A 26,408-nucleotide genomic window follows, 5' to 3' on the forward strand; every position below is an offset into this window, starting at 1 on the left:
CCAAATATAGTCACAGTTTAGTCTTGAAACAAAAAAGTTTGCTCAATAAATTAAAACATTTTTTTCAGATAAGAACTAAAATTAAAAAATAAAATGAAGATGAATGAAAGATTGATCAACAAAAATCGTACTTTACAATTTTCGTAGATAATTCGGACGAATTCAATCCAGATTCCGAACAGAGTGATGATGAGGAACAGGGGCTCTGCGAAACAGTTTTATTTCAAAAAGTGCTCCGCCAGCCAAAAAGGATGAAAACCCCGGCGCTATGTTATTGCAATACGAACGCTTTATCTATTGTTTTAGCATCACTCTATATCAAGGCGTCGATAGGCGCGAGGTGTCCGCACGGGTTCATGGTTCGCAAGGTTCATGGTTCGATTAGAGGTTGCCGCGAAAACCTTTTTTTTTGTTTTCATGAGGCAAGTCTATGAATCACAACCCGATTTCTTGTGGCGAATTTTCATAAGGGGTTCCTATGTATTTCGATAGTCCATTTGCCTCAGTGTGGGTCTCCTAAAACGCCAACCAACCAACCATGTGCCTAATAGGAGACCTGACACTAATTTGAAAATTTACAGGCTCATGTTATCACTAAAACTTGGCTAAGACGAGGGGTCAGAAATGAAATAAAATAATCATTTTTTTGGTTTTATTTTTGCAATGTACTTAACAGCATCAGCCCCGATATATGGCATCCGCAGAAAATTAAAACAAAAATGTTCAAATTAGAGATTAGACACTTTTCTTCGACACGCGTCCTTTGATCACCTTGAGCTTTTTCCCTTTGGTGTTATTTTCTTGAGATCTTTTAGATTTATTTTTACTCTTGGACGCCATGTATTTGTCCAAATCAAAGGTGTCGTTTTCGTCCTCGTCTTCTTCACCGTATTTTTCCGCCAGACGATCTAACATTGCGGAAAACCCGAGTTGTCGTTCGTTTTGCCGTTGGGCAATTTGACGCTCCAAAGACGATTCTTGCTGTTTTTCCCTCTTTTGCTTCAGGGCAGCTGCTTCTTCCGCTTCCTTGGCGTATTTCTTATGACGACGGTTGCGCTTTGCTTTCGGTTCTTCTGTGAAAGTCTTATATTCCGGCACTTCTTCGGTGGCGATCATTTCCTTAACAATGTCATAGATGCGAGGCTCGTCTTCGCAGCTCATGAATGGAACACTGTTGAACATGTAATTGATGCAGCCTTTACCCGCCAGATAAGCCTTCTTAATGTCGTTGCGCTCCAGTTCCGATCCAATGTAAACCTTCTCAAAATTGCTAATGTCTTCCGTTGAAATAGGCTTGAAGAACTGTTGCCACATTGTCATCCATTTAGTGCCATTTGAATCATCGTCATCATCAATTACTCCTTGCTCATCATATAAAGCTCGCTTATCTTTATCGGAAAGGATGGAATAGATTTTGCTCAAAACTTTAAATTTTTCAGTTGCGTCTTCCTTTTCGTTTTCCTTCACACGATCTGGATGTACTTTGAGCGATAATTTGTAGTACGCCTTTTTTACTAAAATTTAGAACAAAAAACATTAGTACCGTGATGCTACCACATTTCGCGCACGCTCCTGATTTCACTCAATGCCGTTTTGACCATATTTGTTGGTACATATTGGACTATATAATTGCATGTTATGTAACTATGGCTGAAGTAGAATTGTTCAAAATACTAGCCAACAAAACATATTTTGTAAAACATGTTTTAAATGCCAGTGAGCGAAACTGGGAGCGCGCGTGAAATATGGGTACTTTTTTTTTGGACTCCATTTCATATTCGTACAGGGCACTGTTTTCACATTAGGTTGTTATAAAGGTTAAACCAAAAGTTTCGAGATTTTGAAGATTGCACGCCACCAACTTGTTACGGAGTGATAGTTGACAGGTTAACAATCTTTCGCTCTATTATGCAATTATGGCTGAAAAATCTCAGAAATCACTTACCTATTGTAATGTTCTCAATGGCCTCAAAGGTTTACCCATAAGTTTAAAACGTTAATTCACATATTCAGTAAAATATACCAATTATTTTCGCTTACCCCATTTACCCACTTACCCCGCAGTACCTTATATAAAAACAGTATGTCTTATGGGACAAGAGGGACACCGCAATTTTCTCATATAAAATCAAATGAACTTTTATTTTTCTTGTTAAATATTGCATTAAATCAATGTTTCCTACTAAATAAAATCAAAACAAACCATCTTGGACATTCAAAATGGTTTCTGACAATTTTTACTATTATTGTTACAGTCAAATAAGATGAGAACTAAATTAATTTCGTAAAATTACTGTTTAACTATAAGTCAACTTTTATCCCTCAGTTTTTATCTTCACTTACTCTAGAATGTATCGTTTAGGCGGGGAAATAATAGTATACAAAATTTGTGGCATTTTGCTCTGGTGTTCTTCTTGCCCCATACGAGTGGCACTCTTGCCCCGTGCCTCGTCGAAAACCCTCATAAGGGACATTTAAAAAAATCTAAAATCAACACGCGTTTCTTATATTTTTGAAATCTATCGATAACATCATTTAGAACAAGAGGTGAGCTTGCCCCTACACTGTAATAATCTTCAAAAATTGTGCTAATCAACCATGATTTGAACCTATATATCTTAAGGTCCCCTACCCTTTTTTAATATTTCATCTTTTGCTCAAGAACATTTAATTTATTTTTATTAACTTTTCTACAATTCATACACTATAAAAAACATTTGCAAGATGACTTGAATAACTTTTTATTTTTCAATAGTTTTCAGGTTTTCCTCTGAAATTTTGCCGGTACCTTAAAAAGTAATAGATTGAATTTTTTATGGCTCATAGATTCAAAATATTGGTCGACACAATGCTGAGAAAATTTGACTTGTTTTTTGTAGTTTAATTTTTGATATGTGTCACAAATTCATGTAAACATTTGGTAAACAAAATTCAAAAATATGTTTGGTAAAAATTCCTACAAAGTACAGGGCTGTTACAAAAAAATTAAAATCGTATCCGCGAAAATCGCGGCTGGAGAAATTCGATCCGCGCCTAGAAACACCAATCTGCGCCGAAAAAAATCTGTTTCATTGACATCTTTGCTATTCATTATAAAAAAAAATGCGAAAACGTGCATGATCAAAAACTAGTTTTTAATGGTACTTAAAGTGAATATTTTCGCCTTATCTCAAAGTATCTACCATTGAGCAAAACAAGTTGTAGAAAAATCCAATAATTCGAGTTTTACATCGGAAAAATCGTATGCAACAATATCACTCGAAATGTATTTGTCATCAACATTTCAATATATTTTTTTTTGTAGAAAATCGTGCAATTCAATAAATGGTAGCGTCACTACAAGCAGAGAGGAGGCCTAGTTTGCAACTATACTTAACACAATTCGATATGATCTTTGCATACAATAGGAGATGGAAAATGAAATTATTAATGATGACTTAAGAAGAAAAACGTACACATTAATTTTACAATTTTCTCTCATCTAAGTTCACACTATATTTTAAGTGGTTATGTTATCGAGAGCGAAAAGATTGCCATTAATAAAATTAGATCGTCAATAGTGTATTTTTTTCATGCAATACATGGATAGGCAAACACCATCATATTGTTTAAGAAAATAATATTGCAAAAATATTGTTTTATTTATGAGATGTGGACTGTTTTTATTTTTGTAAAACTTCAAGTCTTAATATTCAATCAATTTGAGGTAAAATACTTAAGATTGTAGTGATAATTTAATATTTTTAACAAATTTGTTTTTATGAAAATTGTTATTTCTGTGTGCGGAAACACCAAACGCGGTAAGATTATTCATGAGAAATGCGATGTCAAAGATAGATTTTTCTTGCTAGTAGTAATGCCACATACACAGATTTATCTGTAACTACACATATTATTACTTGTTCTTGCCTACAAATATCTGTGATCAAAGATCACAGGTTTTTTAAATAAAGATTTTAGGATATTACACAAGTTTGGGACATGGATGTGGAAGATATTGAGAAAAAATGCCATTACTCTGATTATTTTTTTCTTGAATTCTTTAGAATTTTAAATTTTTAGGAACAATCATGCATTTTCTTCTAAGTTTTAGTAGAATAATTTCAAATCAAACATTGTTGACATGCCAAGAACAACCATAATTAGTTTGTAAAGGTTCTTTTTGAAATAAAAAGTTAAATTTCAAATGTTTGCGCAACACAGATTTTTACCAAGATTTTTGGAGGTTGATTTAAGATAAAAAAAGATTTTTTCAACCTAAAACACAGATGAAATTCGAAAATAATGTGGCAACACTGCTTTCAAGGGCGGCGGTGATTTATGTAATCGTTGCTAAGTGTCCTTTGATTACTTTGTGTTACCGCATTTGGAGGACGTTTACTCAACATTTGCATCTCAAATGCAAACAGCAATACATTTTTTTTTCAGTAATATTCATTAGTCATTGACAGTACATTGGATTATACATGCCCGTCCACCTTAAAATGCACTTTGAAGCACAAAACCAAAAAAACACTTCTTTAAACTATGTTGAGTCCATATCACGCACAATGTATGGAACCTTAAATGTCCCTCACAGCTTCAGAAAATCTTTCTGCTTTTAAATTTGTTTTTAATCCGCCATGAAACAATTTCCCTTTCGCGTTCACTTTTCAGCTCTTCTGAGTTCAAATTTTTGAACTGATCAATGTTCAAGCCTACTTGATCTCTCCTTCAAAAAATTGAACTGGAACGCAAACTGAACACGGTCAAATGCAACACTGGTCCATACAGTTGTGTTTAGAATAATAGTAGTGAAAGCCGATTTTCATATAGAATGTTCAACTTTAACATGCTAAAACTTTGATCTCCTTTGAGCAAAACGTATGAAATTTTGACAGAGAACTCTAAATATCTTCAATTTTATTATCACCAAATTTGTCATAGTACTGCACTGCCCATAACTGCATATTTGTAACATTCGACAAAAGTAGGCATTGAGTAAATGGGATACCAAGTTTGCATTTTATTGCAGTATGGGAGGGAACTGATATTTCAAAAAATCACTAAGAATTCAAAAGTGTTTACTTGAGGCTGAAATTTTGTACAACTCATATCGCTTATTGGGTGAATAGTCAGAAAAAAAATCTGATAGAAATTTCGTTGCCACTGCATTATAAGGCTCATGTATAATCTCAATGTGACTGTTATGCGGTTACAATTGTCAATGTGACAAAACAACTTGGTATTTTTTTCGAATTTTCTAGAACAATCTCACAGATTTTAGTAAATGGGTCGAAAGTATTTGTTATTTGATGACTCTCCCCGGTATTAACTCGAAATTTCCAAAAATGTCGAATGTGAATGTTATGCAGTTATGGGCAGTGCACACTAAGAAGAAACTAATATTACGTACGTAACGTAAGTTTGATGGCATTAGAAATTAAAAATACGTCATTCTTGTAAAATTACATCCAACGTGACTACAAATTTTTTGTGATTTGAATAATCTTAAGTCCATTATGACGGAAAGTTACGTCATTTGTGACTTAAGTTTACCTAATTTTCAATATGTCGGGCATATATGACATAAATTTCAATGATTTTTTCTAAGTGTGTTTAAATTTTTCTTCACTCATCGGTGTTCAAAAATTTCTTCCACCCGCTTGAGCCTGTTAAATGAACGTTTAAGTAAAAACAAATTCTTCCAGAGTTACAAATTTATAAATTTGGCGATTTCAACAGATGCTAACTTTTTAACTGGTATGTTGTGGTGGTGATTTAATCGTTGTACTGGTTTTCAAAGCAGATCGTAAAACGGTTTGATGGTGATCAGCTTAAACTGCAAAAGGTTTTATTTAGTTATATTTACATCCACTATTGCATTAATTATACATACAATTTTCAGTGTTGCTTTCTATTAACTTCAAGTAATTTTTATCTTCTAGATTTACAATCCTCTTCGCTGACAAAACTCCTAATTTGACTGCGGAGCTATATATTGTTTTAAACTTTTCTATTGATGATAAGATTTCGTAGGGTTACCAACTATGACTGCAGCGCTAAAACTCAGCCAGAGTGTCCGCATATTATCCGCACAAATTCCTACATGGTTTAATGTCTTGACATATTATATTCATTCATGTCTGATTTCAGATATTTGAAAAACCAAACCAAAAAAGCGCCATTTTCTAAGATTTTTAACGAGAAAGAAATGAAAATTTTCTATTTCCAGTTTAACCTATTTATCGCCGTAAATACAAATAAAACATTTAGATTAGTGTTATTAAGAATTTAGGGAAGAACGATCTTTTGATTGCCTAGCGACCCTCGAGAAATATGACTTCAAATAAAATGAGAATGGTTTACAAATAAAATGTTACTGTATTTTATATTTCCCTGAACAACATTTTCGATATCAGTGACCATACTAACTGAACTTTAGTGATCTCAAAAAGAGACATGATTTTTTTGTTTTAAATAGAAATTTTATAATTATGAAATCACGACTGTATGTATATAACTGCAATTTTTGTTGCATGATTTTGGAAATCCGCGATTTTCGCGACAGAATTTTATTCACCCGCGATTTTCGCGCTTGGCTGGCCAAATCCGCTACAAATCCGCGAAAATCGCGAAATTCGCGCCTGTTGTAACAGCCCTGAAAGTAAGAATTATTCATTCGACACATCAATTAGACGTAATATATTAGAGATATTGACCAAATCATTCAATAATAGCAAAAGAAAGTATAGGTCCGAGTTTCACGCATCTTCTGGCAAAAATCGTCAATTCAAAAATTTTGTAGCAATCTGTACCTTTCAAGATAAATCTGCACTTGTACCAACACTGTAAGTAAGCCCTTATTCCCAAGATGTAAGTACCGTAATCCGGGGTAACATTGATCGCCATGACCCTCCTCGTAATAAGTTCGAATCAACATTTATCGATGAAATATTTTCAATGCATGAATGGTGATTCTCTTCATACTATTCATGAGCTAATAAACATTGAGATTTTAACGCAAATTAAATTGTGTTCAGGCGTAATTTTTCCAACTTTTGGGAACAATGATTTTCATGATTATGGATGACATGGTCAAAGAATCATGTCTCACATGAGTTCTGAAAACGATATAAGCAAGAGAAATGCAATCGTTACTAAAAATAACATCCCCAATCCCCAATTCCGTTGTCAAAACTTCCATGAATATGTTCAGTTACGCATAATTCACAGTTTACGATAAAGAATGCAGAATTTCCTTAGGAAATTGCCTACTTTTAGGCGTATTCCGCAATTCAAGGTGTTCTTAAAGTAGAAATACAGTCATCTCTCCCTTACTCGATATTGAAGGGACCATCGAGTTAGGGAGGTATCGAGATACAGAACACAATATTTTCAATTTTTGAAATTATGATTATTTCGAAAAAGTACATTCAAAATATTAAATTAAATATGAAAAATAGTAAATTTTTAGTTCATTTAGCAACGTGACGCTTTTTGCATAGTCTTAAAAAATCAATTTTTTATCCTCCTGAAATTACTTGTTAATCTTCATTTTATTATTACTATAATCATAATTATCAAATTTTTGAAATTTATTAACATTTGGGGAATATTTGAAAATTTTCATGGAAATATCGAGTTAGAGAGGTAAACTTGCATAGGAAACTGAAACAGATCGCATCGAGTTAGGGAACATCGAGTTAGAGAGGTATCGACTTACAGAGGGATCAAAGTATGCTAGATTGAAGGGACCGCGTATTCCATCGAGGTAGAGGAAATATCGAGATACAGAATATCGAGTAAGGGAGAGTTAACTGTAACTCAAAAAGTAAATGACTTGTAAGAATTTGGGCTTCATATTCGGCTTCAGGGACCATGTTTTTAGTAAGTAATGATATTTTCAATATTACCGAACGTTGTTTTCATGGGTGATCAATGTTACATATATATATATATATATATATATATATATATATATATATATATATATATATATATATATATATATATATATCAGCTAAATAAAAAAAAACTTTAAACATTTTTTAAACATGCTAAAAACTTTCAGAAAACAAAATACAGCACATAGACACGAGCAATGGGTGTCAGTACTTGTTTAAAAAATATAGAACTCGCAACACATGCATTTTCAAATGGAATTTTTAAAAAAATATTTAAAAAAAATGATCAATGTTACCCCGTTTTACGGTAAATAAAAAAACAGTTCATAATTGCCGAACAACGCTCAACACTTTCATTTATGATAAAATATTTCGAAGTCGATAAAATTTAGGGTTTCAATGTTAGTAATGGACCCCTTAGTACCGTAACATGCTCTATTACCGTGAGGTTAAAAAAAAAAAAACTCAAGTTCCAATCGATTAGATAAAAATAACGTATAATTATTTTCAAGTCTTTCATATTTTATATAGTTGACCGTTTTATATACTTTGCATAAAAAATATGATTTGGATCATTTTGCAAATTTTAACCTTAGTTACAGTTGATGTTGTTAAACATACCAGTGTTCCAAATACCGTGCATCTGACCCCGACTGCCGGGTCATATTTTGAAACATCTTTCAATTGAACGAACGAAGCGCATCAAAAATAAAACTTTAGTATCTGACAACGTATTGAGGTTTCCATGATTGATTCGGGAAATAAAATATATATTTCACTTCGCCATTTTGGAATTATAACTGAAACACGGTATTTGGAACACATAAGTAACCGTGCCCTAATACCGTGTGTTGGCAACAGGCGATTACATTCTAACATTGTTTTTGTTTGTTTGTGTGTGCAACTTTAGTTCAAATTTGTCATGGCTTTCTAAAGACTACTTAATATGCTAACGTTTGTGATAATCATTTAGAAAAATAAGTAATATAATATGCTAGAAATCCACATTAGTCCCAAATACACGGTATTAGGCAACACACGGAATTAGAGCAGGTCACGGTAGCAGAAATTTATTCTCGATGCTTTTCCGCAATAATATTTCAGACGGATATACGTTTTGTGGAGTCTAACAACAAATTCAATGTTTTTACTTCATAGTACGCTTATGGAACATACAAAATCACTCGATTTTTCCAGCGGAATATGCATTTGGAAAACTGTTGTCCGAATGCCTATTATGGACCCTCCCGGGGTCCATAATAGGAATGTTTACAAATTTGACGTTTCCTATTATGGACCCTCCATTTAATTCCCATGTAATCCGGCTCGCTGCCGACGTGCCTATTATGGACCCACCTGGGAATGCGTATTATGGACCCTCTTGTGTGGTTTCATTTACAAAACTGTTCAAATATCTGTAGGTATTTATGCGTCTCAACCCAAATATTTTGCTTGAAACTGATGACTAACAATGCAAGCGAAGTTCCTCCGGTGGATTTTTATAGGAATAAGGTTGCTTTGGGTGTTAATTTTATGTTTTTATGTAGAGGGTCCATAATACGCACAGGGTCCATAACCGGCATCGACTCCATATATCACCAAAAATTTGTTTTTAGTTGTTTACCAACTTGAAATGAATAGTGCCTTGTACGCTTATGTATTCATGTCACTGTAGATGCTACCGAAATGCCAAGTTTTACTTACTTTCTTTCTCCTGAGCATTATTTGGCAAATCAAAAATTTTGTACACATCCCGCGTTCCGTAGAACAATTCACACGATTCCAACGTTGAAGGCATGGTAAATGCGTTAAAATCACCCTCAATTATGCTCCGAACTAATAGCAGGATCGATTCAGTCACCGAAGAAGAACAGGAATCTACTCCAAACAAAAACCGCCTAAAACTAATTTGCGCAAATTTTTACGGAAAGGCCTTTTGTATGACAGAAGTTGTTGGCGAGCATAAATTACGTCATGCTAAAAATACTGTACACGGAAACGGAATTCAACTCAACTTCTTATCGCTTATTTTTGTTTAAGTTTCACTCTGAAAAAAATCTAAACTAAAATCACTACTCTCCTGGTTGACCCCAGACCTGGATTTAGCGCCAACAAAACGGGCTTAGTATTAATGTATACTAAGTATCATCTTGACTGAATACACTTTAGAGTGTATTCAGTCATCAACAATCATTAGCGCGAGCATACGGCTGCGCAAGCGTAAGCGTAAGCGTATGCGCAGCATTGCAGGCAACACTGCTGTCAAATGTATAAAAGTAAATAAATCGAGCTGTCTGGCTCTCTTCTACTTGAAACTTCAAACAATCAACAAGTGTTATTAAGTCTCCAGAAATTCCCTTCCCGAAAGTGTGTTGTTCTACGTTGGTTCCTCCCGGTTGGTCGTAGTTAAGTGAAATTCTCTAGTTCCGGATACCAGACAGAAAAGTGGCGACGAGGTTAACTGGTGCGGCGGAGCATTTTTCGGCGTACTCGGACGGCTACTCGGAGCAGCAACACCTTTTCATCTGCGATTGGTGCAGCGGCGGTGGCGCTGATAGGAAGTAATTACGATAAATTCACAGCGGGCGGCAATCCGGTTGTTTTCGGGTGCTGAAAGGATCTTCGCTATAGTGTACGAGTGGCTGCAGTTTCCTTCCCGCTGGGTGGCGGACGGTTTGGTTTCTCTCCCCGCTGGGTGCCGGACGATCATTTTCTTTTCCCGTCGGGTGGCGATCATTACCTAGCCTGTAAATTGCGGTGAGCGTGACGTCGATCGATTTTTGCAAAATGGCGTATGTAGTGGCTCCAAATATTGAACCCTACCGAAAAGGCCAATCTTTTGCGGGATGGATGCGTCGGTTAACGTTCCATTTCCGGGTAAATAAGATACAGGACAATGATAAGAAAGATCAGATGTTCATGCTGGGCGGGGATTACCTGTTCAGCATGGCCGAAAAACTTTATCCAACCGAAGCACTTTTGGATGAAGTGGCCTATGATGAGCTAGTTCAAAAGCTCAAGGAACGTCTTGATAGAACTGATTCTGTTCTACTACAGCGTTATCATTTTGGCTCAAAGCTGCAACAACCTGGTGAAACGGCGAGCGATTTTGTTTTTACTTTGAAGCTCCAAGCTGAGCATTGCGAGTTCGGCGACCAGAAGAACCGACTCATTTTGGACCGTCTTCTGGTTGGCTTGACGGATAACAACCTTAAGCATCGCCTTCTTACTGAGGACAGTGCCAAATTGACCCTTGATCAAGCTGAAAAGATTATCGCTACCTGGGAAATGGCGGCGACTCATACAAAAGCTTTGGCGAACAACGATGGTGTCGGCTTGGTAGGTTTTGTGAACAATAGGTATCCTGTGACTGGAGGAAGAGGAGCAGTTCTTCGAGTGAGGGACTTAGCCCAGAGCTACCTTGGCCCGGTGAAAAGCCGACTTGGTGCGCGGCCAGAAATCCGGCCGGCCGAGGATTGTCGACAAGATTCCCGAGTTCGGTTCCAGCGAGGTTCCCAATCCCAGCAGCATAGGCACCGAGATCCATCTGCTGGCTCATCTAATCGCAGATTACAGCGAGGTGACGAGCAATGGCCGGTAGATCAGCGCTATTGTAGCTACTGCAAACGCGGGGGCCATGTACGGAGGAAATGCTACAAAATGAAGAACGAGAGAAACAGCAAGGTCAACCATGTCGAAACCCAGGAGGCAGAGAGCAGCACCGGAAGCTTGAGCCAGCTGGCCGAGCGACTAGACCGGTTGAGATCTGGTAACTGGGACTCCGATGATAATGATTCAGATCATGGTTGGAAACGAGGCGATAACTACCGCGCATCCAACTCAAATACGGCTCGTTAAGGAAAGGAGTGGTTCGCGCCAGCCGAGACGATCGATGCGAGTGGTCGAAACTGGTCGGTCGATACCGGCTACCGCTGAACCCGAAGGAACGGTCGTGCGAGATGACGATATCCGGCAATTACCGGAACGAAATACGGAGTCTGAAGGAGCAGCCTTTGGAGAAACCGATGTCCGGCAATTACCGGATCTGAGTGACCGTGAAAGAAGAAGAAATAATAGTGCTGAAATAATAGAGCGTAAGAGTAGGAAAAGAAAGTTTCCGTCGGAACCGGTAGAGCTTAATGGCCTACTACGGCGTTCGAAAAGAACTAGAAAAATTATATCAGACAATGAATTCGAATATTACTAAATGTTTAATTTTTTATTATTGAATTATTGTTCAATCTTTTGCAAGAGGGAAGAACTAATGTATACTAAGTATCATCTTGACTGAATACACTTTAGAGTGTATTCAGTCATCAACAATCATTAGCGCGAGCATACGGCTGCGCAAGCGTAAGCGTAAGCGTATGCGCAGCATTGCAGGCAACACTGCTGTCAAATGTATAAAAGTAAATAAATCGAGCTGTCTGGCTCTCTTCTACTTGAAACTTCAAACAATCAACAAGTGTTATTAAGTCTCCAGAAATTCCCTTCCCGAAAGTGATTTGTTCTACGTTGGTTCCTCCCGGTTGGTCGTAGTTAAGTGAAATTCTCTAGTTCCGGATACCAGACAGAAAAAGTATTACGGTTGTTAGGAAAATTTTCCAGTTTGCGGTAGCCGCAGAGTTCTACCGCAGCTGTCAAAGTTCTACCGCAGGCTTCGAAATCATCCCATCATTGAAGCAAAAATTCAATCATAGTATGCTTGAAAGAGAAAACGCTATGAAAAATAGCAACAAACAACAATCATCAAGACGGTATCCAAGGTATCATTGAAGCCTACTGATGATTTACCAGTGCAAATCAGTGATGTGACAGCTGCGGTAGCTTTTCGTTGAACCGTAAAACGGAAAGTTTTCCCTAAAATTGCAATATAACTTTGGTGAAATCGGCCTGAAGATTAGGTTGCTTTCATCACTGTCTAGATTAAGTTAGCCCGTGCTCTAAAATGGTGTTTCATTTTCATTTCATTTTAAAAGAACTAAAAGGATTTTAAATTCATATATGATACAAAAACTACTTTATTTATTAATAATTTTGCTTTACTTCTTGTAACACTAGGTAAAACTAAAGAGTCTGAATTATAAAGAGACGAAATCTGATCATATTCAAATTAAATCAGCTAGCAACTATGCCAAATCTATTACGCAGCACTGCCAATGTTGAATCCCACGCTAAAAGTGAGTCACAGGTTTTATGTGTTGAGTTTTCACAGGTTTGGGTAACGAATGAAAAATTGACTGAATGTGTGGAAAACCAATGTAATGAGTAGAGCATTCTTTATGCAAAGCATGAAAATTGCAACCGACACTCAAGTATTCAGAAAATATGCTACTTCAGAAGAAGCAAAATTTTCGTGGGCGGTAACATTTTTGTGTGAGTCGTTTTTAGCTTGTGTGAAAAAGTGTTTGACAAGTCTCCTGCTCGATTGGAATGACATTGACAGTAAACTTGGAATTCCAATTGGAACATTTCGCTTCTTTGCTTATAGTTTCTTTAGGTAAAACATCAATCATGATAATTTAATTGCGCTGGTCACCACGTACCGTGCCAATAGGGTTGATGTTATTCTTTTCTCACAGCGCTGGAATGCCCGGAATGCAACCCAGTAGGAATTTGGCGTGCACACCACTCCCATTCGCTTGACCAGATGTTGATGTTGACTGAGCACAAATTGTTGTTTTCCTGCTGGCCGGAAGTCCTGCATCTCGGTGCCTTCATGTACAACTGCACCGTGTTGATACGCAGGATCATATGACCCACATACAAGAGCATATTGGCCGCGGATACAACGGAAGCTTCCGTAGTTCCTGTAGTTGGGTCACCGTTGTGTTTTTGACTTGCGTTCATCGGAAGTTATCGTTCGTTCCCAAGCGTAGCATTTTGTACTGGATTTCATAATGGTTTTGCACTTCTTTCGCTTGCCATTTCCGGATCCAGCGCCGTTGACGACTCCGAATCGAAGCCAGCCTGCTTGTCCCGTTCATCCCGTAGAAAAACTGGATGGTCCAGGGTTGGTAGCGACTGAGCGTGTTAAAGGAAAAAAATAGAAATAAAAAATAGAAGATAGGGTTTTTAAAATATTTTTCAAATAGGGTAGGACAGGATTAGCACCCCTCAATTTTGAGTCTGATTGAATAAATATTATTAAAGCAACGTCTTATACCGGTTAATTGAAGTTCGTCCAACTACTATCCTTGGTAAAAGTTATATGAAATCAAAATAATAAGACATCATAAGAATCATTGAAAATATGAGTAAATTATAATTACCATTATCATAACTTGTGAAACCATTTAATTTAATTATAACAAATGACAAGAACCAAATAAGACTTTTGTTGACTAACAATATTTTGGTCATATTTCTGTTTCTCTGCCTATATTTCAAGCTTTTTGGAGATTCTTTTACTAAATATATAAACTTTATATATTGTAAAGTAAAAAAATATAAAAAAATCCTCACAGATTTCAAGTTATTTTTACAAGTCGGGCAATATAAGCACCTTTCATGAAAATTAGAAAATTATTTCGAAATAATTCAAATTTAATTAAAGTGCTCCGCTCTACCCTAATCCGATCAGGCATTTCTCTAATGATATTTCTTCCGGGATTCCTCCAGGAAATTCTCCGGGTTTGTGCGGGATTCCTTCAGGAATTTTGCCCGGGACTCCTCCAAGAATTCCCCCGAGATTTTTCCAGGATTTCCTCCAGAATTCTTCCAGGAATTTATCCGAGATTCCTCCAGGATTCTTCCAGGAGTTTTGTCCGGAACTCCTCAAGGAATTTCTCTGGGGAATTTCCTCAAGGAATTCCACCGGGATTTCTTCATAAACATCACCGGGATTCTTTTATGAACTCAATCGGGTTTTCCTCCGAGATTACTTCACGATTTTCACCACGAATGTCTTCAGGCATTCCAACAGGTGTTCCTCCAGAAATTCCTCTAGGAATTATTACAAGAATTTTTCCAGAAATTCCACCAAGAATTTCTAAAAAAAATTCGCAGATATTTTCTTAGGAATTCCTCAAGGAGTTTGTCAATAGATTTCACCAGGGATTTCTCCAGAAATTTATTCAGGGATTCCTCCAGGAAAATCATTGAGGGATCTAGGGATTTGTGGGCTTCGTGGCCGTGCGGTTAGCGGCGACAGTCATTTAGGCGTATTGTGTCACGGGGTGTGGGTTCGATTCCCACTCCGGTCGGTGGAAACTTTTCGTCAAACGAAAAATTCATCACTGGGCTACTGGGTGTTATGTGTTGTCCGTTGCCTAATGTTAGTGATCGTTCAGTCTGTGCAGCCTTTGGCTGAAGACGGTGTAAATTGTCTAAATTGTCTTTTTTTAAATTATCTCAGGAATTCCACCAGGAATACCTCCGGGAATTCCTCCATAGAGTCCATAAAAAATCTGCAAAAATTCTACAAATTCATACAGGAATACCACCCATAATTTTTCCAGAAAATTCACCAGGAATTCCTTCAAGATATCAACCTGGAATTCTTCCAGAAATTCAACCAGGAGTTTCTCCATGAATTTCACCAGGAATTCGTCCGAAAATTCCACTAGGAATTCCTCCAGTATTTACTACAAGATTTCTTCCAGGAATTATTCCAAGAATTTCTCCAAAAAATTACGAAAGTTTACGCATATATTTTCTCAGGAATTCCTCAAGAAGCTTCTCAATAGATTTCACCAGGGATTTCTCCAGTAATTTATTCAGCGATTCCTGCAGGAAAATCATTGAGGATTCTTCTAGGGATTTCACCAGAAAACCTTCAAAAACTTTGTTCAGTAATTATTTTCCTTCAAAAATCCTACCAAAAAATTCCTTCGAGAATTGCTTCAGAAATTCCTCCAGTATTTCCATCGGGAATTTCTCCAGGAATTCTAAAAGGAAAACTTCCAGAAATTCCACCATGAATTTCTCCAAAAATTAAAATCTCGAAGGAAATTTGGAAGGAAATTCAGAAGAAAAATTACAAACTTCCAAATGGAATTCCGAAGGAAACTCCGGAAGAAATTGCGAAGAAAATAAAAAAAAAAGAATCTAAGCTCCAAGAAATTCTAAAGAAAATTTTACAAGAAATTTCGAATGAAATTCTATATACAATTCCACAGGAAGCTCCAAAGTTTATTCCAAAGGAAATTCTGAAAGAAACTCTAAAGAAAATTTCGAAGAAAACCTAAATAAATTCCGAAGGATACTCCAAAGTGAGTTCCGAAGGGAACATCTAAAAAAATTCCGAAGGTAACTCCAAAGAAAATGCCGAAAGAAAGTCCAAAGGAAATTCCGAAGAAAATTATAAAGGAAATCCCGAAAGAAATTACAAAGAAAATTCCAAATGAAATTGCGAAGGCAGCTCAAAAAAAAATCCAAAAGAAAATTCCAAATGAATTCCAAAGGAAATTCCGAATGAAACTTCAAAGGAAATTTCGAAGGAAATTCCAAAATAAATTTGGAAGAAAATTCCAAAGGAAATTCCGAAGTAAATTACAAGCATTTCAAATGGAATTCCAAACGAAACCCTACAGGAAATTCCGAAGAAAATTAAAAAAAAACATCCAAAATCAAGAAGTTCCTAAGAAAGTTCTGAAGAAAATTCCACAAGAAATACCGAATGTAATTCTAAATGAAATTCCGATTATAACTCCTCAGTAAATTCCGAAGGAAACCCATAAGGAAATATAAAAAAATCCAAAGAAGATTTCGAATGAATTCCAAAGGAATTTTCGAAGAAACTTCTCTAAGGATTTTTTCAAAGGAACTTACCGCAAGAGTTTCCCCGAAGGAACTTATTGAAACAACTTCCCGAAAGAAATGCCACAGGAAATCCCGGGACAATTTGTATGTTATGTATTGTATGTATGTATGGAGATTCCGAAGAAAATTACAAAGGAAGCCCTGAATGAAATTCCAAAAGAAATTTCGAAGGAAGTTCAAAAAAAAAAATCCAAATTAAATTCCGATGGATACTCCACGGAAAATTCCAAAGAGAATTCTGAAGAAAATTCCACAAAAAAATCCGAATGTTATTCTAAATGAAATTTTAAGGGAAGCTTCAAAGGTAATTCTGGAAGAATCTTCCAAAGAAATTGAAAAAACAAATTCCAAATGAAATTCCGAACGAAGCTCCAAAAGAAATTCCACTCCAGGAAACTCCAAAGGAAAATTCTAAGGAAGTTCCGAAAATAATTAATAAAATTCCAAATGATATTCCGAATTAAATTCCACGGAAAATTCCAAGTGTTCCAAAAGAAACTCCATAGAAACTTCCACAAAAAAATTCGAATAACATTTTAACATGAAATTTTAAAGGAAGCTTCAAAGGTAATTCTGAAAGAATCTTCAAAGTAAATTCCGAAAGAAGCTTCTAAGGAAACTCCAAAGGAATTACAAAATAAAATCCAAAGGGGATTTCGAAGGAATTCCAAATGAATTTCCGAAGCAACTTCTCGAAGGAATTTTCCGAATGAACGTCCTGAAACAATTTCCCGGGAAATTCCAAAGAAAATTACAAAGGAAATCTCGAAGGAAAATTCTGAAGAAATTTCCAAATGAAATTTGGAATGAAACTCCAAAAGAAATTTCGAAGGAATATCCGAAGAAAATCCCAAATGAAATTCCGAAAGAAACTCCACAGGAAATTCCGTATGAAATTCCGAAGAAAATTACAGAGGAAATTCCATAGAAAATTCCAAGGTTCAGAAGAAATTCCCAAGAAAATTCCGAATGTAATTCCAAAAGTAAAATTCCTAAGAAAGCTCCTGTAGTAATTCCAAAGAAAAGGCTTTGGAAAAATGAAAATGAGAAAATCGAGGGAAATTTTCTAAATGCAATTCTGGAGTAGGATTTCAATTTTTTCGAGTAATCCCTGTGGAAATTCCTAGTTAGGTATTTCGAATCAGAAATAGGGAGTTACCAATAGACCAAGTCTCTAAAGAGATCTGCTACCAGCCCTGCTTTCTGAATAAGTCCCAAGAGTTGTGAGACTGTGATCCACCGATCCGGATGCCTCTCTGTCCCCGGATGGATCTGCCGGCATCAAAAAGACCGCTTAAAACCCAAGCTGCATTTCCACCTCGCGAAAACTGGGAACACACTTAAAAACGACATCGCTGTTCGGTAATTTATTTTACGGTCTTCGATCAGTAAACCACAAAAAATACTGAGATTTCAGCACTCTTTGTTGAAATTACTAATTTTCAGTAATATTTTTCCTAATTTACTGAACTCAGTAAACGATTATGCTGATAAGACCGCAAAATTACAAATCAGCCGAGCAAAGAGCAAAAAGTCAGTAAAATGATAGTACTGACTAATCAGTATCGATTATTTTTACCGAGTTTTCGTTAATATGAAATGAAAACAATAAACAACGTTTGCTATCTGCCAAGTCGAAAAAAAAAACTCCTGCAATAGCATGTTTCCTGATGAAAATTTCCATTTTCTTGAAGGAAATCTCATTTTATTAATATTTAAAAACATCCAGCTCTGTTGTATCCAGTCGCAACTCATGGTAAGTAATCGGAAATTCATTGATGAATAAAAATCACAACGGTCTTCCGACAATGTTTGTGCAGCTGAACTCACACGAAGCTGAACAATGTGTTTGATTGGTGCTTGGATTGCGCAGCGACATGAGCTTTGCATCCAAAACTTACGGAAGGACGCTCCGATTCAGGTGGGCATCATATTCGTTATGATTTTTCAATCCTAGCTTGTAGGGCAACGCATCCCAAACTTTTCTCGACGACCCAGCTTGCCGGAAGCTAGATTAGGCAAGTCTCTGTCCAGCCAGGGTGCCATGTAAACCGAATGTGAGAAGCGTTGCGAGGAAATGTTTGGACATCAGTTTCCTAACATGCACTGAGATGAAATCTCCATTATTTTTTATGTGCGAATAACATATAAAATGGTTTCGAGGGCCTCAAATTGTATTTTATGTGCAGCATTTAAATGATATTAAATTACAATAAAATTTAATGTTTCGTCATATATTTTTTACATGCTCCGCTCATTAATACAAATCAATTGCATTTAGAATTCAATTGCGTATTCATATCTTTCAACATGTGGGTCATGCGTAACTGCTAACAAAAAAAACATGTTTGCAGCTGCTCGGTAGTGTTCGATGATGGACTGTTTTTCTGAACGCAAGGTAAATACTGTCGAAATGTTCTATGTACTAATTTAATCGTAAATATCCATTCATAAACAGGACGTGACCAAATGCAATACTAGAAGTGGTACCCAATCTGAACCCAAGTGGGACGGACCTGGTATGACTGGCAAAGAAACAAGTACCTTGGGGCAGCGGAAACTGCAAACCTGGAGACAATCCGAAGACTCCGACCATTACCCGAATCGCTGTACCATCAGCAGCAGGAACGTGGATCAATCTTGACATAACTAAACATGTACCTAATGACTATTATATAATTCAGTTTTAAAGATGAATCTACTCTTTTGCTTTTTGTTTTTTTTTTAAATCATCGAAGAAAAGCAAATAAATAAAAAAAAATAATAAAAGTAAGCTATTTGTTTATTACTTGTTACCGCACATAAATTATATAAGTAGATTTATTTGGATGCATTTGAATCCACCCTTATTTTGGGTGTGCGTCGCATGTAAAAATTAAGGGTTCTAGTTTCACTGGTTTTATTTGCATCGGTATTAGAATTTATGTGCAAAGCTTGATTGCAAAAATCTATGGGTGCCGCACATATAAACTAGATGCGAATTATTCTCAGTGTGGGATGAACTGGAGCATAAAAACGGGAATGATGAAATTATTATTATTATGTTCATGTTGAGAACAACCCGTAGTACTAAAATCGTTTAACTGAAAAAATCAGTAAACAAAAGTAAATAAAAAAAATACTGAGAAAGGCAGTAACGTTCCGCAAAAATGTTTACTGACTTAGTCGGTACTTTTTTGACAGTTCAACATTTTCTGGCTTTGCGGAGTTTTCGGTACTTATAAAACATTACCGACTTAACTCTGCTGTTCAAAAACCCAGTAAAATTTTACCGACTTCGGTAATAAAATCTAAGTGTGAAGCTCTCGTTGTTGAAGTTGCCGTGAGTCAAAATCATCGCCATCCCCATCGGATTCACCACGGCTTCCACCGCCATCAGGTTCTTCGACCCGGATGCCATTCGGATCAATCTCCACGATTTCGACTCGATCAAATGTTCCGATGATTTTCTGCCGAATCAATAATTGTTAACTTCCTGCCTTCAACAACGCTGAGGGGTATAGCTTCAACCTAACTTCTTGGTCGTTGGAATCTGAGGTCGGAATAGTGTCTCCGGTTCCGGATAGGTTCTTTGCAAAAGAAAAATCATTGTGGTAGCGCCTACAACAGAAAAAAAAACAAATTGTCGAAATCCCGCTTGCAAAGTCAAATAATTATGATGAATGACTTACCTCTCCGTTACACAATTCTGGACAAACATTTCAAAAGGGCACATCGACATTGGTAAACATTGGCTTTGCAAGACGCTGTTGAGCCCAATTTAAATCGATCACGCTCACCAATACCACTATCAGGAAGAGTTAACACCAATCTTCCTGATAGTGGTGTTAGTTTGCGTGGGCGGGCTAAAAAGGGCTCAACAGCAACGTTTCTAAAAAAAGGCTCAAGATCTCTTGGGCCCTTTTCAAATGTTTGTCCAGAATTACTCAGGATCCAAGGATAAAATACCGTGAGGGCCCCTAACTCTGCGCAGCTCCTAACTCTGCGCACTTTTACCAAAATCCACCAAAATCTGGTAAAATACTTAAATTTTTGTTTACATTTTTTTTTCATATATTGCTACATTAGTAATAAAAAAGTACGCGAAGAACTTTCTTGGCAAATTTACGTTTATTACTTTAATAAAAAATAAAATAGCTTTAAAAATATGGGCTCCCAAGACGACAATTCGTCCGGTGGGGTGTGCTGCTGTCGTCATGATGATGGTTGACGAGAGCAATGTCAAACCCATACATGGTTTCAAAACATTCGGAACAAAATATTTATTTTCACCGCTCAAGTGAAGTTATGCACGAAATTGAATGAGATCCAATGGTAGAGAATTCATTTATCTACCCAATGATATTTTTAGGGGCAGCGGAGAATGTCCCGAAACGTGTTTTATTCAAGCGCAAAAATCGCTCAGGCGAAAGTTCCAATGAAACTAACCTCACATATCCTGGTTTTCCAACCTCAAACTAGTGCTCCTACCAGCCGGATCTCAATTTTTAAGAAAGTAGTGCAATAATACAAAAAACAAACGTATGTAGAACATAGAGAATGGATATTCCTACCTTTTCCGCCTAACTATTTCACTGTTAACCGTCTTTAATCAGGAAAATAAAACATTTTTCCCCACAGCGGCATGTGATGGATGCGTGAAAAATCAAATCTCTCATCATCTGACTAGTTTCGCTACCAAAGTATAGATGGCTAACAGTATGTTGCGTTTCGCGATTGGGAGCGTATTGAAAAACGTCCAAATTAACTGCCCGTTAGCAAAAATGCTAAGGGAGTACCTCATCACTTAATTCATTTGAAGCAAATTAAAGATAATATATTTCAGATTTTTAGTACGTAGGCACTAGTTTATTTATCGAGCAATCATCACTGGTAAAGTGCAACTTGTTTTTTATTCATTTTCTTATTCTTCTTAAGTGCGCATAGTAAGGAACCATTTTTCAACTATGTTCCTTACTATGCGCAGCAGTTATAAAACGTTATTTTCAACAAACAATCAACCCTCCAGAGGTCGATATTGAAGGGAACCATCGACTTGTCGACACCATCGTGATATTGAATAGAAATGCTTTGGAAAATGGTTTGAGAGGACCATCATAGTAAGGGAAGATTGAAAAATGAAGTCCATCATATTTTAAAGATTTCTACATTCCATCCCCTCAATCCCTGTTGCGATTTTTTTACAGTACCTAATGCATGCATTGTCACATTTTCATAGACTCTTCCTCCCCTCAATGATGGACGTAATTTTTGAATGCTCCCTAACCATGCAATAAAAGTTTTAATTATTTAATAATTTAGATTTTTTGTATAGTTCCATGAGTCAATATCGAGTAATGGAACATCGAGGTTTAATCGTATTTGCTATATAGTAACGCCCATAAAGTACTGTTATTGATCTGCAATAGGAATCGTTCATTAATCGGACCCGAACCGAACCAAAGAAAATTTGGTTTTTATATTTTCTAGTGAGAATACATAAACAGTCCAAGCTAATTTTCCTTTACACGCCAAGGGTGAACGCAAAAAAGACGTAGTTTGTACCCTTTTTGTATGTTGGTTTAGATTTTAGAAAACTAAGTTAATTACATGTTTTGGGAATCATATACACCCCCATTCTTGTTTACGTTCGAATGCGCTTTTGATCGAAAATATCGCATTCTCGTTTACGCTAGCAAAATCAAATGGGCCATGGATTCGATCGAAAGTTGGATCCGCCGTAAACAAGAATAAGGTTGATAATGATTTTGATTATTTTGAGAGTTGCACTTAAAGGCATTCATTAACAGAAATTATCATGGATTGAATTATAGATAAAATTCACTTAAATTAGTAAACTTCTATGTTAGAGACATTCCACGCTCCACTAGGGACGTAATGCCGGATAAATTAAGAAATTGAAGATTAATTCAGAGTTCAACTGCTAGTAATGCTTTTAGTAAAATACTTTAACTGTTATAAAGAATTTATCGAGTGCGCAGAGTTAGGAACCTAAATGCGCAGAATAAGGAGCATTGCAAAAATGAGTGCGCAGAGTTAGGAACACGGACACCCTTAAGAAAAATTAAAAATTTGCAATAAAAATCATTACTTAGTGAAGCTTTTATATTTTTTCCTTATACATAAGATCAATAAGTATTTGCTCCCAAAATTTCAGACTATTGGGTTTTGTTCTCAATTAATTACAGCTGTTTGAAATTTGAAAAGCCTTAACTGCGCAGAGTATGGGGCCTTCACGGTATTTTTAGGGGCAGCGGAGAATGTCCCGAAACGTGTTTTATTCAAGCGCAAAAATCGCTCAGGCGAAAGTTCCAATGAAACTAACCTCACATATCCTGGTTTTCCAACCTCAAACTAGTGCTCCTACCAGCCGGATCTCAATTTTTAAGAAAGTAGTGCAATAATACAAAAAACAAACGTATGTAGAACATAGAGAATGGATATTCCTACCTTTTCCGCCTAACTATTTCACTGTTAACCGTCTTTAATCAGGAAAATAAAACATTTTTCCCCACAGCGGCATGTGATGGATGCGTGAAAAATCAAATCTCTCATCATCTGACTAGTTTCGCTACCAAAGTATAGATGGCTAACAGTATGTTGCGTTTCGCGATTGGGAGCGTATTGAAAAACGTCCAAATTAACTGCCCGTTAGCAAAAATGCTAAGGGAGTACCTCATCACTTAATTCATTTGAAGCAAATTAAAGATAATATATTTCAGATTTTTAGTACGTAGGCACTAGTTTATTTATCGAGCAATCATCACTGGTAAAGTGCAACTTGTTTTTTATTCATTTTCTTATTCTTCTTAAGTGCGCATAGTAAGGAACCATTTTTCAACTATGTTCCTTACTATGCGCAGCAGTTATAAAACGTTATTTTCAACAAACAATCAACCCTCCAGAGGTCGATATTGAAGGGAACCATCGACTTGTCGACACCATCGTGATATTGAATAGAAATGCTTTGGAAAATGGTTTGAGAGGACCATCATAGTAAGGGAAGATTGAAAAATGAAGTCCATCATATTTTAAAGATTTCTACATTCCATCCCCTCAATCCCTGTTGCGATTTTTTTACAGTACCTAATGCATGCATTGTCACATTTTCATAGACTCTTCCTCCCCTCAATGATGGACGTAATTTTTGAATGCTCCCTAACCATGCAATAAAAGTTTTAATTATTTAATAATTTAGATTTTTTGTATAGTTCCATGAGTCAATATCGAGTAATGGAACATCGAGGTTTAATCGTATTTGCTATATAGTAACGCCCATAAAGTACTGTTATTGATCTGCAATAGGAATCGTTCATTAATCGGACCCGAACCGAACCAAAGAAAATTTCTCGATTACTTTTTCAAATCGACGTAAGTAACTTTCATATGGTTTTGAGAAAATTAATTCAGAAGAATCACAATCTGTCTTTTAAAACTGTTTTAAAATTAATCAACTTTTTAAATTTTTTTCGCCGTGTACATCGCTTAAATTTTGCATACATTAAGCTCGCGTTCAAAAACTAGGGAGTTCCTGTTATTTCCCACAAAAAAAAATATTACAAAATGATAAGCCGATTTATTTAGTTACTTTCGACGTTTTTCTACCAGTGTAAAATCGGCTCAAGTAGTGTTTTGTTTTGATTCGTGGTTAAGTCACTTTGTCTCTCCATACAGCGGGGCGGCGAAAGTAGTGGTTAGGTTGCGAAAGTTGAGAATCTTACTTTCGTCGTTTTGTAAATCCGGAAATTAAACGTTTGAAAAGTGAAAAATCGAGTTGGTTCAGAGCGCAACGTGTAGAATTTCGTCTGCGAAAAACGTAGAATCGATAAAGTAAGTTTGTATACTTTTTGACTTGAGTCTGTTAGAATAAGTTTTCGAGATTTGGTTTTTATATTTTCTAGTGAGAATACATAAACAGTCCAAGCTAATTTTCCTTTACACGCCAAGGGTGAACGCAAAAAAGACGTAGTTTGTACCCTTTTTGTATGTTGGTTTAGATTTTAGAAAACTAAGTTAATTACATGTTTTGGGAATCATATACACCCCCATTCTTGTTTACGTTCGAATGCGCTTTTGATCGAAAATATCGCATTCTCGTTTACGCTAGCAAAATCAAATGGGCCATGGATTCGATCGAAAGTTGGATCCGCCGTAAACAAGAATAAGGTTGATAATGATTTTGATTATTTTGAGAGTTGCACTTAAAGGCATTCATTAACAGAAATTATCATGGATTGAATTATAGATAAAATTCACTTAAATTAGTAAACTTCTATGTTAGAGACATTCCACGCTCCACTAGGGACGTAATGCCGGATAAATTAAGAAATTGAAGATTAATTCAGAGTTCAACTGCTAGTAATGCTTTTAGTAAAATACTTTAACTGTTATAAAGAATTTATCGAGTGCGCAGAGTTAGGAACCTAAATGCGCAGAATAAGGAGCATTGCAAAAATGAGTGCGCAGAGTTAGGAACACGGACACCCTTAAGAAAAATTAAAAATTTGCAATAAAAATCATTACTTAGTGAAGCTTTTATATTTTTTCCTTATACATAAGATCAATAAGTATTTGCTCCCAAAATTTCAGACTATTGGGTTTTGTTCTCAATTAATTACAGCTGTTTGAAATTTGAAAAGCCTTAACTGCGCAGAGTATGGGGCCTTCACGGTACTAAGGGCCGATTTCTTCACCTTCGCGATTAAACCAGGTTTAAGGTCTAAGCGGTGGTGAAGAAACCGCTTATAAGATTAGGGTTTATTCATACACAGCAAAAAAAGTTGTTGAATATTACATCGAAACTGCTGCAACCAAGTCGTTCCCTCGGTTGTGGAATATTACACAGCCCGACGTACTCGAGGGCAATTGGTGTAAAAAATGCGACCGATGTAATTTCTGCGATGTAATATATTCCATGTACACAATACGATGTAATTGATGCGATGTAATATGAAAACTATGTAATCAGAACGATTTTAACAACAAAACGTTTGCAAATTCCGTCCAATGGTTGATCAAATTGCCTTTTTATCCTTTTTTGCAGCTGAATCTCGTTTATGATATAAAACGCGTTTTACTCGGGAACAAGAGTTACATATTAGTGTTTTTTTTTGCATATTAAAAATGGATAAAAAGCAATTTGATCAGCCATTGAAAAGAATTTGACGATAAAAATAAAGAATGGTTAAACAGACAGTATTAAATTTTATTTATTTTTTTATTACATATTATTATTTTTAACAGTAATAGGCCTTCGCAATGAAACCCAGAGTGATGAATACCAGAAGACGCTCGATCTTGTGTGCTGACTTCCTGATTAGACTGTGAACCATTGTGGAAAGTTCGTACTCTGTTGAGCCTATACAAAAAAAATAAAATGTTAGTAAAATGTACTGTTTGGTATTTTTTAAGTGTAAAATGTGATATTTAAAAATAAATATTTTACATTGTTCATCACCCTACAAACATAATGATCAAAATTTTCGATTTCTTGGGAGCCCGACGCATATCCATAATGTAATTAAGATGAAACAGTTTGAGATTCTAGTTCAATCTTATACCAAAACTTCAAAGGCACAAATCTGACGAATAAAGCATCAAACAACAGTGTACTAGCAAAGATCTTAAAATGAGAAGATCTAGTCCATTAGCTGACGATTTCATCAGCTGAGTGCTTCTGAAAACGTGAATAGGGCTACATGTCGGCCATTGTAACGGCCATGTTTGGATTCAGAGATGTTTAATCTTAAACATTTCAGC

General features: G+C 36.1%; 1 protein-coding gene and 1 long non-coding RNA gene across 2 annotated transcripts; one reads left to right on the forward strand and one right to left on the reverse strand.

The window, feature by feature from the left end:
* Positions 1 to 637: 637 nt before the first annotated feature.
* Positions 638 to 9,823, reverse strand: LOC5572040 (J domain-containing protein CG6693). The gene is made up of 2 exons (XM_001660098.2): positions 9,591 to 9,823; positions 638 to 1,514 (listed from the first exon to the last, which is right to left on the reverse strand). Exons 1-2 carry the CDS (start codon positions 9,682 to 9,684, stop codon positions 736 to 738), a joined length of 873 nt encoding a protein of 290 aa, XP_001660148.2. The 5' UTR covers positions 9,685 to 9,823; the 3' UTR covers positions 638 to 735.
* A 2,950-nt stretch (positions 9,824 to 12,773) lies between these two features.
* Positions 12,774 to 14,169, forward strand: LOC5576454. The gene is made up of 2 exons (XR_002500360.1): positions 12,774 to 12,947; positions 13,387 to 14,169. It is a non-coding gene; the product is annotated as an uncharacterized LOC5576454 (long non-coding RNA).
* Positions 14,170 to 26,408: the final 12,239 nt, after the last annotated feature.

The sequence above is a fragment of the Aedes aegypti genome, chromosome 2, assembly GCF_002204515.2.
Source record: "Aedes aegypti strain LVP_AGWG chromosome 2, AaegL5.0 Primary Assembly, whole genome shotgun sequence".
NCBI classification, from domain to species: Eukaryota; Metazoa; Arthropoda; class Insecta; order Diptera; family Culicidae; genus Aedes; species Aedes aegypti.